This window comes from Solanum dulcamara, chromosome 11, assembly GCF_947179165.1.
Source record: "Solanum dulcamara chromosome 11, daSolDulc1.2, whole genome shotgun sequence".
NCBI classification, from domain to species: domain Eukaryota; kingdom Viridiplantae; phylum Streptophyta; class Magnoliopsida; order Solanales; family Solanaceae; genus Solanum; species Solanum dulcamara.
Window position 1 is genome coordinate 38,657,600 of NC_077247.1, and position 18,825 is coordinate 38,676,424.

Sequence of the window (18,825 nt, forward strand, 5' to 3'; positions counted from 1 at the left end):
TATGCTCTCCAACTTTGGGTGTGCACAAATAGACACTTAAACGCGTATAAAATTGAACAAGTAGACACATGAGTCCTACGCAACATAATATATGTAGGACTCCATATAAAACTCAAATTGTCATGTAGGGACTCCACATAAAACTCATGTGTTCAATGTTATGCAAGTTAAAGTGCCTAATTATGCACACCCAAAATAAAAAAAAATATATATATCAGTTAAGTTCAAGTTAAAGGTCACACTTATATATTATACTTACATATTATATATCATGCCAGTAATAAACTTGGTAGATAGCAAACTAAAAACTCGAAATGTCAAAAAATGCATGCACCCGTTGTGGATCCATCCCCATGCGGTAAGAATACCCATGTGTCAATTTACTTGGCTGATTTTGTTCTCCTTGAAGTCAAAGGTTTACAAGATGTGGAGGAAAATTGAATAACATGTGTCAATTTACTTGGTTGATTAAAGGGGAGACATAGGAGGCAATATAAAAAGGAGACGACAGTTGCTATATGTTTCTTTTGTTTGCTGCTTAGAGTTATGGAGGATACAATACCCTTCCTACAAGATGACTGGTATTCCTTGTGCTCTGTAATTTGAGTTGGTATCTCTCTGTTGATTTTGTTGGTTGTAGTAATATCCACAGTTTATTACAAAAAAAATATATTCAAAATTTTAAATAAAGTGAAAAAAATACTTGTAATAGTATTTCGTATATGAGATCTAATTCATGGCATTATGTGATTATTTATATTGAAATATTACTGTCTTAAATAGATTTGATGGTATATTTCAGATAAATTAGTCAAATTGGTGATTCTGCTAGTTTTTAGAAATTGGGAAGTCATATTTAGAAAGAAAAACAATTCAAGTCTAAATATTTTTTGCAAAATATATGGTCAAGCACAACTTCAACATTAGAAATTTTATATAAAATGAACAATATTTGATTTTCATGGCCAAAATGCCTACTTAATCTACTACATAAAATCTTAAGTTTATCCCAACTGCTGCAACGGAATAGGGATAGCTAGCAGAGGTTGAGTTTTTGCCAAGGTAATGCCAAAATCTTCCTCCATGTCCAAATCCTCAGGTGCAATTCCACCATGTAGCTTCCAATTAAATGTATTTAGCAATGAACCTAGTGCTACTGGAACCATCCTGATAGCCAAAGGCAATCCAGGGCAAATTCTTCGACCAGCACCAAATGGAATCAGCTCAAAATCCCGACCTCTAAAGTCTATTTCTGACTCCCAAAACCTCTCTGGCTTAAAGTCCAAAGGGTCTTCCCATAGACTAGAGTCTCGCCCTATTGCCCATACGTTTACAAGAACTTGGGAGTCTTTTGGAATAATATAGCCACAAAAATCAACATCTTCCTCTGTTTTGCGCTGAATTAAGAAAGGAACTTGTGGGTGTATTCGAAAGGTTTCTTTGACGATGCACCTCAAGTAAGGTAATTTTGCAACATCAGCTTCATCTATTTGTTTGCCTCTGCCAATTACTTGTGCAAGTTCTTCTTGTGCTTTCTCCAAAGTATGTGGATTTTTGAGTAGTTCAGCCATTGCCCACTCCAATGTATTTGATATAGTATCGGTCCCTGCTGCAAACATTTCCTGCAAAACTTACTGGTTTAAGATCCTGTGACACGTTACTTTCATTTAGACAAATAGAAAATTGAGGATTGGAGAACAAATTTAACCAGACACAGATGCTCGATATGATTCCTGTCGATTTGTTCAGGGCTAATGTTGAGAAGGGCATCTAGAACATCAACATTAGCACGATTTCCCATTTCCCTTTCCTTTAGCCGCTCATCAATCAAATCACTTATAAGGTGAAGAACCTTACTAAAATAATCAGTCAAGCGTCGCCTTATACCTTGTGGATCAATCTTTTTAAGAAAGGGGAAATAGTCCACCAAGTTGGGTTTACCAACCTCAACCATGATGTTCCATACCAATTCCTTAAATTCCTTAGCAGAATCGGAAAATGGATCAGTCAAATCTTTAGAGAAAATGGTGTTGGAAATCAAATTCAAGGAAGTCCTGAAAGTTGCTCTGCCCATATCTACTGCTTCACCAACTTTGCTACTTTTGCGACAGTAATCAATCAGGTCCTGGATCTTTTTAGTTCTGAGATGCTCATTAGCGTCAAGCTTGTTACCTGAGAATATATAACGGGGATAGAAAATCACATTTGGACAGGACTAAATTTTAATTTGCAGTCTTTACCTGAGAAGATGTGAGAATTCATAATCTTGCGAAGCGTTCTCCACTGAGAGTTGTTGACAGGTAGCCATACAACAGATAAACCAGAGTGATTGCAGGCATGAAGCGCATCTGGAACAAACCTATTGGAAAAGGCTAAATCTTGTTTTTGCATCACTTTTTTAGCCAGGACCGATGAGGAAATGACGACTGTGTTTATTTGTCCCAATTTCAGATTCATAATTGGACCATATTTTTTTGCGAGTTGGCCAAGTGATATGTGGGGTTTATGACCAAGCAAGTGAAGATTTCCGATAATAGGCAAAGGGAATGGACCTGGTGCAACTCTCTTGTTTTTTCTAAGTGAAATGACTATTCCACGGACCAAAATCCAGACGAATAACAATCCTACACAAATGTTCACGTACTCCATTTGTCTCTCTGATGTCTTGGGTGGCAATGGAGCCATAGATAGCTTTATATAGGATGAGCCCAAGGTTTTCATTTATATAAATGACAAAATATAGTTACTTTGCTATGAAATTTCTCGTGTTATTTGTTATGATTTCTCCTCGTCTACTTTGCTATGAAGCTTTTGACTTGTAGTTTGTCCTACACTAAACAACCTCCGTAATATAATTTAATTTTAGATATACTTAATTCAAAATTAAATACTTATATACCTTTTATATTATGAATATTCACACACACCTGTTATGAGTTTATTAAATTATAATTATAAATAAAAAGTTTTCTTAATGTAATTTTAAGATAATTTTGAAATGAAAGAATAAAATAAATAAACTAAAATCAAATTAATAAGAAATCTCTATATATAAGGAGTTTATTTGTTCACATGACATAGGAATGCCATTTGTTTTGCTTTTTTCATATTAATTTATTTTAGGAAAATTTACACAACTTAGCTATTATATAAGGCTTAATTAGGAAATATAACTACAGTTTTAAATAATTACAAATAAGGGTTGGAGTTTAATATTATAGCTATGAGGCGGGTTCACATTGGAAAGTTTAAGGGGTTTTTATCAAATCAATGTCTATCAAATCTTATACAAATCTTTTCACCTATTTTTTTAACCACCAAGAAAATTTGGTTGTATATTAAGATTAAGAAACAGAACAGAGGAAGAAAAGAGGAAGAGAAACTATCCTAAAAGCAAGATTAAATATGAAGCTGAAGTATCAACTATATCATATATAGTATGGAGCCTAATCTGCTGCAGATCCTCTGGCCTTGTCTTCCTACCATTTCAAACACCTTCAAGCTCTCACCAGGTGCAATGGTTCAAAGACAAAATGAATACTTATTCAGGCTTCTAGGATAGAGTAGAAATCCTCCATATTCCATCAGATGTAGCTTCTATCATGTTGCATAAAAGATGAAACTTATTAGCCATTATCTCAGATTACATGTCGATCTGTTAATCTTGGCTTGTTGAAATGCCAAACTTGTTGTTGCTGCTGCTCTCCAGATTGTTGTTAATCTCTCAGGTATGGGATTTGTGATTTTTCTGTATTTAAAATTTTCTTTGCTTTCACAGGAAGAGAAGAGAAATTCTCAAAATGATGATCACTTGCAAAATCAAAAGTATAATTAGTTAAATAATCAGCTAGTCCATTTTCTTCTTCTCAAAATGATGATCACCTACAAAATCAAAAGCATAATTAGTTAAATAATCAGCCAGTCCATTTCCTTCCCTCAAAACATGTTCGACCATCACTGCCTTGTTCCTCCTCAGCCTTGAGATGTCATTTATGATCATTGATATGCTCCATGGCGTTTTCCACTGCCCAGTTAAGATCCTTTTCATAGTCATTGAGTCTGTTTCCAACACCACAGGTAGCATCCTGTGTGTAACATAGTATTGAAGACTTTTATGTAGTGCCCTTGCTTCTGCTATCAAATTTGAGCCATCTGGTATCCTTTTTGCTGCTGCAACTGAAGATCACCTCCTTTATTTCTAATACAAAAGGCCACAGAACTTGGTCCAAGATTTCCCCTAGAAGCTCCATCAGAGTTACATTTATACCATTTTTGGTTAGGAAAGTTCCATTTCACAATCTTCGATACAATTCTGGGCCTGTATGCTTCAAATGTTTGTAGAATTTGAGGTATGCATCTTTGTAGGTTTTGCTGCCCTGGGAACCTCATTCTACTCATTTGATATATAATCATGTTTATCTCATAGATCACTTTGTTAATAGACATCTTCCCTCCATATAGAACTGTATTCCTCCACTTCCATATCTGCCACATGGTAACCATTGGAATAGCTTTAAAGATGGTTCTGAACTTTGTGGGATAATCTGTATTCCACCATACTTGAAATAATTGCCTTGAGTTGTTGAAAGTGTGATGTGATGCCATCTGCTGTTTTAACATAATTCGACACTTTTGTAGCAAAATTTTCTGTAACAAACAAATGGTCCACAGTTTCATATTGCCTGTGATCATAGCAATAGCAGGTTGCCTTAGTGTCTATCCCAATCCTTCTTACTACCTCTCCAACTGGTATTTTATATTTCCACAACCTCGAGACAAAGAAAGATATCTTAAAAGGTACCCCTGATATCCATATATTATTGTAGACTTCTGACTTTGCTGCTTTGCTCCTCAGTAAATTCCAGGCAGTGCCTACTAAAAATTTACCTGATGATGTCATCATCCATCTTGGCATATCCCATTCTTCTTTTGGTTCTTGAAATTGTAAATCTTCTAGTATATGATTCACAATATCAATAGGTAACAACTCTTGCAATTTACCTATATTCCAACCACCCTGGATCATTATTTCTTTTACATCTTGAACACCCTCATCTATTTCAAAGTCTTCTGGTATGATATGATATAGAGCCCCTAGTTTTGTCCAGTTGTCAAACCAAACATTTGCAGTTCCACTTCTTGGTTCCCACCATATTTCTTGCACTATATTATCTCTAGCCTCTATCATAGCCTTCCATACTTGAGAGCCTCCCTTCCACTGCACAGTTTGAGGATATTGCCTCTTGCAGTATTTATTCCATATGTAATTTGTCCATAGAGTATTTGTTATCCTGAATTTCCACCACAATTTTGCAATCATGAAAGAAGTGAGATTTTTCCTAAGACGTTTTATAGCCTCCTATTCATGGATGTGGCGCGTTTCACACCAATGAATAAGACTCTACTTAATGCGGCATATTAGACTCCCTAGGACTCTTCTAAACCTTGTAGTCTGATACCAACTTTGTTACGATCAGACCTAGGTCCTAGTCGTAACACGGCGATAGGGATGTGAGGGACTCCAACCATAAGCCATCTTAGCATTTATTACATACATAAGGTAAAAAATAATATAAAGATGAGCTGAAGTAATCATTAAGTGGGGAATGAGACTAAGGGAAATCAACTCTATAAACGTCCAATCACGACTACACCAATGAGTATCGTCTAAATATGCCTCTAGTGAAAAAACAATAGTAACATGAATAAAAGTCCTATCCTCGGTAGAATAAGGACTCACTTACGTCTTTGAAATATAAATAAATCTCTAGTCATGAGTAGGATGATCGTGAGTGTCGTACGTCTCTACATTATGAGACAATATAGGTAAAATATATGTTAGTACATTTAAATGTACTAAGTATGTGAGGTATGCATGAACAAGTAAGAGAATGTAATCAATATGTCATAAGATTCATGACCAATCATAACGAATATGAGTAAAGCTTAAAAGCAATTTAACATATAAGAAACTCATGGTTAATGCATATCATAAGAATTTCATCATAAACTCATAACTTGACATCTCACACTTAACTCGAATTTATGTGGGATAGGACCTTTAACCAACAATTAGGGCCATGCAAGTTATTACATGGAATTCAATGACTCCTGTATTGAGATATGCCGATGACTCCTGCATCGAAACAAGGGAGGCTACATTGCCAGGGTACACTCAAAAAGTAACTATTCAATTGGGCTATGTGGATCCACTAGCTAGGCCATGACGGCAACCTACGTCGGCAATGTAGTTTGGGACTTTAGGTTGCTAATATGATTCCCCTAGGTAACTAACTGCGTTACCGGACCGAACCCCACCTAGAAGCCCTCTAGGTGCTTAGTCAATATCCCAACAGAAACTCATAAACATAGTCATAACGTAGTAGAGAAAGACAGTAACTGCCTATCTGTCATGACCCAAGCCTAGGGCCTAGACGTGACATGGCGAATGAGGAACCCGAAAGTACCTCAATCAAGCCTCTTAGCATTCTTTTAGCCTTTCATAGGTAATGATGATAAATAAACAAGCGGAAATCATAATAGTAAATCTTCAACTTACATATGTCCAACAATACCTCTAACTATTAGATTTAACGGGGCTAAGACAAGTCCCTAGCTCACCCTCAATCATAATAGAAGAAATGTCATAGTAAAATATCTTAACATATCATAAACTAGAAAGATAAAGGAGTATTGTTCCCGGAACATGGGAACTCACCAAAAGTAGTCTCCAATGGAATATCAACTAGCCACGTGGAGGAGAACGAGGATGAGCACCGATCCCTACATGGTGATATCATGTAGGCAAAAGAGTATGCGTTAGTACTTTGAATGTACTAAGTATGTAAGGATGCATGAACATTGAGGAAACATTAAAAATATAATTTAATGTATGCATAATAAATCATATAAATATCCTTTAAAACATTCATTTTGTGGGAAATTAACTATAACCGACATTTAAGACCATGCGAGATATTACATGGAATCCAACATAACCCCCTACGTTGGTCGGGGAGACTACTTCCCAGGTAGAACTCCGTCAACTTCATTCATTTCTTTAACTTTAACTTTAAGGGTCATTTATGGATCCATTAGCCTAAGCCTACAAGGGCTCCTATGTTGGCACATAGTTAATGAGACAAGGGGTTGCTACTAGGATTCCCTTACCGAATCCCACCTCAATGCCTCATTCGGTGCTAAGTCAATCCCACGGAATAGTTTAATACTTCAAAATATTCATAGCATATAACTTGAGAATTCAAACATCATATTCGGTAGAATAACTCATTAAAACATTTGATAATTCAAATATGCAAGAATTGTCCTTATTGCATAAAGAATCCATCATTAATATCATTTCATCATTCTTTCATTTCATAAGACTCCCTTTTTGATCATAGATATTGCTTTCATAAATATTTATTTGGAGTCAAAGCTTTCAAGTCAAACTTTATTAAAAACATAGTAAAACTAGGTGGGTTCAAATCACTTCAACTTGTAAATATGTATGTAAATAAATATACATAAATACTTTGAAATCCATTAATTAAAAATCATGCTTTAAACAACCCACCATGAATTTCAAGAACCTTTAAATAGATAATAGAGGAATTACTTGTAAACCATCAATTCATACATATTAAATTATGTTATATCAAAATAGAGCAAGAATCATTAGTTTAACCATTATTCATACTATTAAGTAAAAATAAGAATTACCATAAGAAAATATTAATTGAAATCAAGACACTTAATTGAAAGAGTTTTTGGACTACATGGGTGGAAGAATGCATGGATAAATACCCACATAACTTAGAGTAGAGCTTAAGGAAAATAAATATAATTTATCATATAATCAAAATAATTTAGATATGAGAGTGGAAGGAATACTCTCATTGAAGCCTTACATACCTGGAAACCGAAGCTTTAGTTGGTACCGAAAGACTTAATGAACACTCTTGAGTCCTAGCTTCTCTCCTCGCCGGAACGTTTTGTGTACTACCCGGAGTATATTAATCACCGAAATAGTATTTCTTCACTACTAAGAACTAAAACTATATTTGAGAATGTGTAAAGAAGTGTATAGAGAGAAGATTTGCTTGAGAAAGCTTGATGAATAAAATGAAGAAATAAGGTGGGTATTTATAGGTGGAAAAGAGGTACCTAACAATAAATAAAATAATTATAAATAAAAATTTGAAAATTTAGTGGAATATATTGATGTCATGGATGATGTTAAATGGAGGACAATTTATGTCATGAGTGATGTCAAATGTATCTAGATTTTTCTATGGTAGGTGAAATGAGTTATCTTTGACAGAATACTCTTTTTGGGAGCTGCGTTTGAATAAGATAAATTCCTTATTAGGATTTGGTGTCTTAACAAGAATTGTAGATATGGAAGTCTAGTTTAATATCGTTTAAGAATTAACCAATTTGAATAAACCTATAGTGAGATATGATTTTTCTTTTATAAACACTCATTTCCGTCACAACATCCTACCTTACAAAAATTAATTTATTTGACCTACTTAACCTCCGAATCTTAAAATATGGTCTTCATAAAAGTTGTAGGTAATGATCGCGTGGTTACTTAGAAATTTGAATCACTCAATGTGGATATTCCTATGAAAAGTTATGCCCAAAATACAAAGGCTGTATCATATTTAGGCGAAAATTGAAACATCGTATACAATATTTTTAGGGGATGTTACACTATCAATCCATCTTTAAAACATATTACGAATATCTCATCTACTTGGTGATTCATTAGAATTTATAACTTCGGTGAGAATTGTCCTTATCACCATCTTTAAAATATATTTTGATTTTAACTCTGATCATCATCATAACTTTAACTTTAGAATCATGAATCTCAACTTTAACTTATATAAAACTTTCATTGAAAATCATTTAACTCGTGATCAACTTACAAACTCATCTTAACTTCATAATCATAGCTTGAAAATATAGCTATATGCATGGACATCTATAATTCAACTTGAAATCATGCAATTCATATGAGAGTATGCATATAAAGATCATTGATAACATTTAAAACCGAAATCAAATCATCCCAATGCAATTCATCAAAACTAGGATTCATAATAAATTGAAAATTGAATGAAAACTTGAGAAATCTTTGGGACTTCATGAGTGAAAAGAGCCCATGAATCAATCCTCACATACCTTGCTAGAATTCACTAAGAATTGAAGAAGACACCTTGTAGAATCTGGAAACCCTAGCTTTAGCTTGAAGAGGAAAACTTGAGAGACTTTATTCTTGCCTTAAAAAATTTTAGGAGAATGAATTAAATAAGAGGGTAATTTGAAGAATTGAATATTTATAGACTTTGAACTTTGCCATAAAAGTGTCTAGGTTCATTGAACCGAACTTGGAAAAAGACACAATTGCCCTTCATTAAAATCTAAAAGTTGACCCTATGGATCTCATTCTACGAGTTATTTTAGTAACAATGAGTCGTTTAAATGACTCGTCATGCAGGTCTAAGAAAAGGTCTAAAGTTCGAGTCTCTTTTTGGAACGAGTAAGGTTTACGGCCTGTCATCTTGTCTACAGTTCGTCTTGTTGGCTCGTCCTACAGGTCCCAAAAACCTGCAAATTTGAGAGTCTCAGAACTTTGGTAATGAGTCGTTTCTACGACTCCTAATAGTTCTTACGAGTCTCCTGTTAAGTCCTAGACTTGACCTCGAGGGACTATTGAAACTTGGCTCTGAAGTCTTCCTACGAGCTGTGTCTATGGGTCGTCTGGGTGAGAACGGGTCATAATAGTGAGACGTAGGACCTTTCTTTAGGGTTGGTCATGACTAACAATAATGACTCCCTCTACGACTAATTTATACGGGTCGTGTAAACTTCTATGGCTCGTAAAGACAGTCATAAATTTGGGATCAGTTCAAGATTTTAAAATTTTCTCCTAGGTTCTGATTTTTCGACTTGAGGGGTCTTACACAACCCTTATAGACTTTTCTAGAAACAACCGACTTACTAATGGGGGTAGACACCCAATAAGGCTCTATTAATATTTTGGGTAACATATCAAACCTATTACCAAGAAATGGGGTAACAAATGACAAATTGGCACCCGGATCTAATAAAGCATACATATCAAAATCAAAGACCTTTAACTTACCGGATGAAGCAGCCCGAGCCATCTTTCCTCCCCTTCTGGTAGTCACAGGACAATCCGTCTTTTTATGTCCACTCTCGCCACAACCATAGCAACTACGTGTACCGGCCAGGCACTCCTCTAAATATTTCTTACCACACCGGTAGCATGAGGGGTAGGGCCTTTTCTTCCCATCACTCTTCCTCAAATTTGAGCCAGATGTTTCTCATTTTGACATCCTCAGACGGTTAAAGTCTTTCCCCTCATAGTATTCCTTTAACTCACCCATTTTCTTTTTTTACCACTCGCGTTCACAGGAGTCACCTTTTATTGATACAACTGAGAGGTCACAGCTCGAGCTAATATCAGGATGACATCATGAAATTTTGCATTAGTCACTTGTTCGGTTAGAGGATCATTAGGGATTTGTTCACCATTAGCATCAACTCCTCCTTAAATTAGAGCCTCGCAGATCGGAGAAAATTGTTCCCCGATAGCATCCATTGCTCTGAGTGAAGGGACTCTTCTTGGAAGCAAGATCTAGAGGACATAAAATGATTCATTAGTCAGAGGAAATCTTAGGACACACTAGAGAACTATATGAATTTGAAAGAAGTGAAACATTTCCAAAACGTTCCATAGTCTCCTATTAATAGTCGTGGCGCGCTTTAAAATAATGAATAAGACTCTATTTGATGAAGTATGTTGGACTCGGAGAACCATTTTAAAACCTCGAGCTCTGATACTAAGTTTGTGATGACCCAAACCTAGAGTCTAGACGTGACATGACGAATGAGGAACCCGGAGGCACCTCACTCAAGCCTCTTAGCATTCAATTAGCCTTTCATGGGTAATGACATCGAACAATAAGCGAAAGTAAGAGGGAGAACAAGACTAAGAGAGAATGTCATAGAATAAAATCCATCATCAACCTTAGATCATCATATATTTGTTTCCAAACATACCTCTATTAATAGACTTGGTGGGGGCTTAAAACATGTCCCTAGCTCACACTTAAGATAAGTGTCAAGAAATGCCATAATAGAAGTCCTAATGTTCTACATAACATAAGCTAGAATAAAAAAAGATGATGTTTCCAAAACATGGGAACTCACCAAAATGGTAGCCTTCAATGAACTCAACTAGCCATATGGAGGTGAATGTGGAGCAACACCGGTAGGCAAAAGAGTATGCGTTAGTACTTTGAATGTACTAAGTATGTAAGAATGCAATTCAATGGAAAACGTTAAAGCATTATAAGTCAAAGTATATGAGAAGATGTATGCATTGACAATTAACAAGAAAAACATTTGAAACATTCATTTTGTAGGAAAATGACCATAACCGACATTTAAGACCATACGAGCTATTACATAGAATCCAACGTAACCTCCACATTGAAAGAGGAGAGACTACTTGCCAAGGTAGAACTCCATCAAATTTTACATTTATTCTTTAACTTTAACTTTAAAGGCTTTTGTGGATCCACTAGCCTAAATAGCCTACAAGGGCCCCTATGGTGGCACATAGTTAATGTAACATAAGACTTTACTTAAGGACCCCTTAGGTCGAGTCCACATCTACATGCTACATTCGGTGCTGGGTCAAATCCCACAGAAATAATTCATATAATAAGAACATAATCATTTACATAACTTTAGATCATCAAAACATCATTCAGTAGAGTAGCTCTTTAAAACCTTTAGTGATTCAAGTATGCAAGAATTGTCCTTATCACATAGAATCCATTCTTTGGCTAAGAAGCCCTTTCATCATCATTCAATAATTCTTTCATTTAATAAGACTCCCCTTTTATCAAAGACATTTTCTTTCATAAACACATTTTGGAGTCAAGATTTTAATTCAAAATTCGTTGAAACATAGTTAAACAAGGTGGGTTATATTCAATTCAACTTTCAAATAAGCTTTTCAATAGAATCATGCATAAACATCATCAATTGAGTCAAATTAAAATATACTTTAAATAACCAACCATTCATTTCAAAGACCCATAATAGCTTGAGATAGGAAATTACTTGACATTCAACAATTCATGCAATTTGAGTCACTAACCACCATTTAAATCATGCTTCATGCTAGTAAGAAGAAATTAGAAGTAGCCATAAAAAATTAATACTTGAATCCAAAGGAATTAGTTGGAAAGGGTTTTGTGACTCAATGGGTGGAAGAACCCATAGATGAAGAAATTAACATACCTTGGGGAAATAACCCCCAATGCAAGGTTGAAAATAATAGAGACTTGATCATTCTTGAAGAAACCCTAGAAGCTTGCTTGAGAATGGAGGAGAGGAACTTGAGAGGTTAGGGTTTTTGTTTAAAGGAGTAGTGTGAGGAATAAGAGCTTTTGAGGGGTTTAGGGTCTTAGATAGGACCAACTCAGTCCCCAAAATAACCACACTTTGATATTACAACACGGGAAAAAATAAAATACCCCTTTTAAAATTAGCCAGACTGGGCTTCACGGAGGACCCATCACTGTCCGTGGTGCTCACCACGGCCTGTGGTGGTGTCCCATTGTGAATGAATTGGAGGTAAAAATCTTGGGGTTGCAAGGGAAGTCTCTAAACTTCCTTCATGGAGACCTTCACGGTCCGTGAACCTCGATCGTGATGCAGGTCCTGCAGGAGGGCCTGTAGTAGTGACCACCATGGATCACACCACTTTCTGTGAAGATCTCTATGGCCCGTGGTGGTCGCCCTAGTCCTTGTCTTGGAATGTTTTCTGAGACCTTAGGGGAGGGGTCACCACGGAGGGTACTACGGTCCGTGGTACTCACCAGGTTCGTGGTCCCTCATCATGGTCCCTTCTCTACAAGTCTGAGTCTCTGAATTACCATCACGATGGATCACCATGAGGCGTGGTGCTCACCACAGACCGTGATGGCCTTCTGTGGTCATCACTAGTGCCAATTTTCTGTATTTCTTTGGAATTCCATCCTTTGTTTCTCATTTTAAGACTTTTCAAATTTTCGGGGTCTTACAGTTTCAAATTTTATTGATTTGATTGATCATGCATGCATTGCACTATATTTCATACTATGTTAATGTTCTAATGTTTTTTCAATGATATTGCATGCCTACATATTTAGTACATTCAAAGTACTAATACATACTATTTTGCCTACATGATATCACCATGTAGGGACCGACATTGCTCCACATTCACCTCTACGTGGCTAGTTGATTCGTTAAAGGCTACATAGTTGGTGAGTTCCCATATTTCGGGAGGAACATCCCATTCCGTTTCTAGCTTATGATGTATAAAGACTTTTGTATATCTTTCATGGTTCTTATTTTTATTTTGATTGAGAGTGAGCTAGGGATATGTCTTAGCCCCCACCAAGTCTAGGATGTAGAGGTATTGTTAGACATGTATAAGAACAAGGTTTGACTAATTTGGTTATCATTTAAATATTTCCCTTAGTCCCATTCTCCCTTTTATTTTCACTCGTTATTGAATGTCATTACCTATGAAAAGCTAAATGAATGTTAAAAGACTTGGGTGCGGTACCTCCGAGTGCCTCATTCGCCATGTTGAGGGTAGGCCTTAGGCCTGGATCATTACAAAGTAGATAGAATAAATATTGATGGTAATGATGAGGACCTGAATGAGGATAAGCAAGAAGGGGAAATTCACAAAAACTTAGAGTGCATACAAAAAGAAACAGGTTTATCTCCACACACAAAAGGAAGAAATCCAACAAATAAAGTAGAGGCAAATACCATATTTACAAGGGCTTTTGCAAAAAAGGGAGTGAAATTAAGTAATCCATAAAGTACAAAGCTTTAATCTGGAACATTAGATTAGTAAGAACTCACAACTCCTTTTATAGAGTTCAAATGCTTCACAAATATCATTAATTTTCTTATGATAACTTTCATGAAACCTTTTCAAGACTCGAGGAAGATACATAAATACAAAAAAAGGTCGGGTATGTCCTATGCAAATTATAACATAAATGAAAAGATAGGGTATTTGTACATGACACTATTATGTGGGAGTCATTGTTGATTCCGAACAACAATTAACTCTACATCTTACATTCCAGGATGGTCAAGCAATGATCACTACTCTTGTGTATGCAAAATGTGATGCCTTAGAAAGATTGCAACTCTGGGAAGATTTGTATTCAATAGGAGATAATGTGATCTTACCTTGGTTGGTAGGTGGAGACTTTATTTTCATTTTGGGGATAAAGGAGAAGATATGGGGCCTTTTTGTATACCCTCATGAATATGAGGATTTTTATTGTTGTATTAATTCATGTGGGCTGATGGATATTAATTTCAAAGGTAGTCCATTCACATGGTGGAATGGTAGAATAGATAATGCTGACATTTTCAAGGGACTTGACAGTACTATGGTCAATCAAGTCTTCTTGGATTTATTTGATGGTGGGGACATTCAACATCTAGCTAGGACTGCTTCTAATCATGCTCCTATGTTATTTACTTGTGAAGATCAAATGCTAATAATGAGTAGGCCTTTTAGAATTTTGAAGTTCTGTACAGAGAAGGAAGATTTAAAGAAGGTGGTGAAAATAAACTGAGTGAAATCAGACTTTGAAGACATATTTTTAATGCTAAAGCACAAGATGAAGAAGACTAAAATAACATCATCAAGATGTAGTAGAGAAAGATTTGGGGACATATTCAAGCAGCTCAACATCAGAGAGGAGATAGTAAGATTGAAAAAAGAATTATTTGAGAAACAATCCACTATTATCTATTAAGGTAGTTTGAAAAGTGCCAAGAATGAACTCACCAAATATTTGCATTATAAAGAAAAATACTAGAGGTAGAAAGTAGGAATGCAGTGGTTCTCTGGAGGAGATAAAAATACCACATACTTTCATAATCTGGTGAATGGAAGAAGAAAAATATTATCACTAACTAAGATAATTAAAATGATGGAAGTTGGACCGAAGGAGAAGAGGAATTAATAACAAAAGCTATGTCTTTCTACCAGAAGCAATTCAGAGCAGTTACTGGTAATACTAACTTTTCTTTATTAGATAAAATTCATTAGTTACTAAGAAGGATAACTGTAAACTGGATGTTATGTCTACTGAAGAAGAAATCAAAAGAGTGGCATTTGAGTTGAAGGATGACAGTGCTAGTGACCTTGATAGGTTTACTGGTCATTTTTATCAAACATGACGGGATATTATGACAAAGGATGTAGTGGAAGTGGTGCATGCATTTTTTGAAAGGCGTAGTCTTCAAAAATCTCTCACTCATACTAATCTCATATTGATTCCTAAGAAGGAGGTGATTCATACTTTTTCAGAACTGAGACTAATTAGCCTGTGCTACTTTCTTAATAAGGTGGTCTCTAGAGTGTTGCATGATAGAATAGAAGATATTTTTCCCAAGCTTATTTCACACAACCAAGCTGGTTTTGTGAAGGGGAAGAGCATTACTGAAAATGTTCTTCTAGCTCAGGAGATTATTACTGATATAAGGAAGAGAGGAAAGCCTGCTAATGTGGCGATCAAACTGGTTATGGCCAAAACTTATGATAGGGTTGATTGTAGATTTTTAATAAAGGTTCTAGAAAAAATGAATTTTAATCATTTGGTCGTTGATAAGATTTGGAGACTAGTTGCCAATAACCAGTACTCCATTCTTATTAATGGACAATTTCAGGGTTTTTTTCATTCATCTAGGGGTGTTAAACATGGAGATCCACTTTCCTCAACATTATTTATAGGCGGAATGACTGAGAGACCCCTGTATTTGGATCCGTAGAAATTATATTTAAAAAAAAATTTTAAAAAAATCGAATAGGTCACTTTTGCAATTTCTGAAAAATTTCAAATGGCCATGTTCTTCATATACTCACAAATTGAACACCAAATTCATACCAAATAGGTGAAATTCTTCCCATTTGACTTGAAAATTCAACTACAAGTTCACCAACACAAATTCAACGAGCATCAATCATATTTTAAAATTAATTTCATAAATTTACAAAACCCATTTATTGTTCTTTAAGCTTTCTTAAATTCATCCATGGAGTTTTAAATTTTTCAATAACCATCATTACCCTTCATGTTAATCCATACACACACCTCTTCTTTGAAGCTAACTAACACAAACAATGGTATCAGTATTTTTAGAATCTAAAAAACTAAAAATTAGAGAAATAAGGGAGTGGGGCAGAACGAAGGGGCTAGGGATGAGATGCTGATTTATAGCAAAAGAGTTGAGGAAGAAGAAGAAGATAAGGAGGAAGATGGGTGAATTCAAAGAAGAGAAGGTCTGGAGAAGAAGAATTTTGGGGATTGGGGTGCGAAGGAGGCTGGGTTGGAGAAGAAGAAAGTTGGGTGTGGGGTGGGGTGGTTGAAGAAGCTAGTTTTTTAAAAAAAAATTTAAATTTTTTTAATATAAAATTATGTATGTACTCGCTTTTAAACGCATGTTTTCACGCATTTATCAAACTCAGCGCCACATAAGTCGGTCAATGGTCAGAGGGGTGTAAAATGTTGTGTTCTAATAGGTTTAACTGTTCAGTTGGTAAATTGATAAGTAAGAGGGTTCAAGTGACAAACGGAGCCAAGTACAAAGGTCTCCGAGGTCATTCCGCCTTATTTATATTATCTACAAAGATATTGTCACGACCTAGCCCCGTGGGCCGTGACTAGTGTCCGAATTGGACACTCGTATACACACTTATTACCTATAGTCAATCGGCAGTTAAATATGATATAGGATTTATATGGGCAGCACGTCGTCTCAAACTGTCACTTATATATATATATATATACCAAAATCACCTGTTTCTTGGAGAGTCTTAATTGTCAAAAATAAGATAACATAATACGTAAGCCGACAAGGCTTTCACTCTGAATGTAAACGTCCAAAAACATAAGTCATACTAGTACACCAGACAACATCTACATACAACCCACTCATGTGTCTACAGACCTCTAAGAGGATTAACAATAGCATATGACGGGACAGGGCCCCGCTGTATCCCCTAAATACACAAATATATACATTATAAGGATTAGTACCAAAAGTTTAGGCTCCGAGACAATGGAGCACTTCAAACCCGTTGAGTAGAATCCTAAGATGACGGCTCTCCAAAATGAGTATCTGTACCTACGGGCACAAAACGCAGCCCCCCAAAGAAGGGGGTCAGTACGAAATATGTACCGAGTATATATAAAGCATAAAATATCGTAAAGGAGATCACATCTGAAATAAAGATTCAGGAGTCAAGTATCATAATCAATAAATCACTGTACCTGTGTCTTATAAAATGAAGACATGCATATCATCATCATATATCGTACCTGGCCCGTTATGGGACTCGGTGTCACAATTATATTAATATATCGTCATATATATATACCATACCCAGCCCTTTAGCAAGGGACTCGGTGAATAGAGTAGTGTACACTGCTATCGTACCCGGTCCATTATGGGACTCGGTGCCATAATCATATCGTCATATCATCATAATATCATATTATCATATCACGTACCCGGCCCTCTAGTAAGGGACTCAGTGAATAATGTAGTGGAATCCATACATGATAACATACCTGGCCTATCGTAGGACTCGGTCAATAATACCATAACAATATGCACGAATAAGGTATCATTAGCAACCTTGTGAAATTTGATCATTATCGGAGACTTAATAGAATAAGCAAAACAGTTCATCATTTGAAAACCAAGACAATAGTCATTATGAATCACACCAATTATGGATTATACTAAAATATGAATTATACCACAACATGAGTTATACCAACTAGGATGGCTGGAATCATACACATGAGTCAAGACATAACAATATAAATTTTGAAAATCAAGAACGGTAGCTATCCGAGTATATCTACGAATAAGAGTTTCTTTGAAATTTAAGCATACGTCATTCGTTCGTTTCATATGGATCATGCCAAAAGAAGAAAATGTTAACTTTACATACCTTTAGCGTTTATACGTATATGCTGTCCAATATTGTCTGAACCTATATTAAAACGTTAAGCACTATGGTTAAGCTATGGACAAGAATAAAACGTAGTCTATCGTTAGTAGGTTATTTCTAAAAAGATTTGGACAACACCTCTCCTATACCGCTCACTTTTCCCACTTTCAAACCAGCCATATAATCATCGAGAAACATCAACAATCCAAAATATTGACACAAAATAAGATTTATTATTGACAATAAGCCTAGAATGTTTCCACCCGACTCATGTTACTAAAGCAGTAAATTTGGAAAGCCGAGTACCTCACGTTGTATCTAAATTTTGAAAATGAAAACAGCAAAATTGGACTTTATGACCTTCATGAAACATTTATATCTCTGTCTTAAGTTTCCAATGCAAAAGAAATCCACTCAAAACTCATTTTCTACAAAGAGATATCATCAAAACACTAACAGGTATACATGAGGGATTTTTGCAATCCAGAATCTGGACAGAATTTGTCTTATGATTCATCCTCATTTTTCGATATAATAACAACCGATATAGACTATAACATAAACATAAGAGTTGTAGGTACGTGTATTATCTTTCCAAAACATGTTTAATATCTAAAATCGAAGGTCTACACAATGAGATATTCCAGAATTACTACCAGCTACTCAATTCCAAAAACGGGTTTGAACATTCACAATCTTCATACACCTTTTTCCTCCAAATTCAAGAACAA

At 35.5% G+C, this 18,825-nt stretch overlaps 1 protein-coding gene across 1 annotated transcript; it reads right to left on the minus strand.

Moving 5' to 3' along the window:
• Positions 1-977: 977 nt before the first annotated feature.
• Positions 978-2,685, minus strand: LOC129873952 (geraniol 8-hydroxylase-like). Its single transcript, XM_055949153.1, has 3 exons — positions 2,241-2,685; positions 1,709-2,172; positions 978-1,622 (listed from the first exon to the last, which is right to left on the minus strand). The coding sequence occupies exons 1-3, from the start codon at positions 2,683-2,685 to the stop codon at positions 1,005-1,007; spliced, it is 1,527 nt and encodes a 508-aa protein (XP_055805128.1). The 3' UTR covers positions 978-1,004.
• Between the last annotated feature and the right edge of the window lie 16,140 nt (positions 2,686-18,825).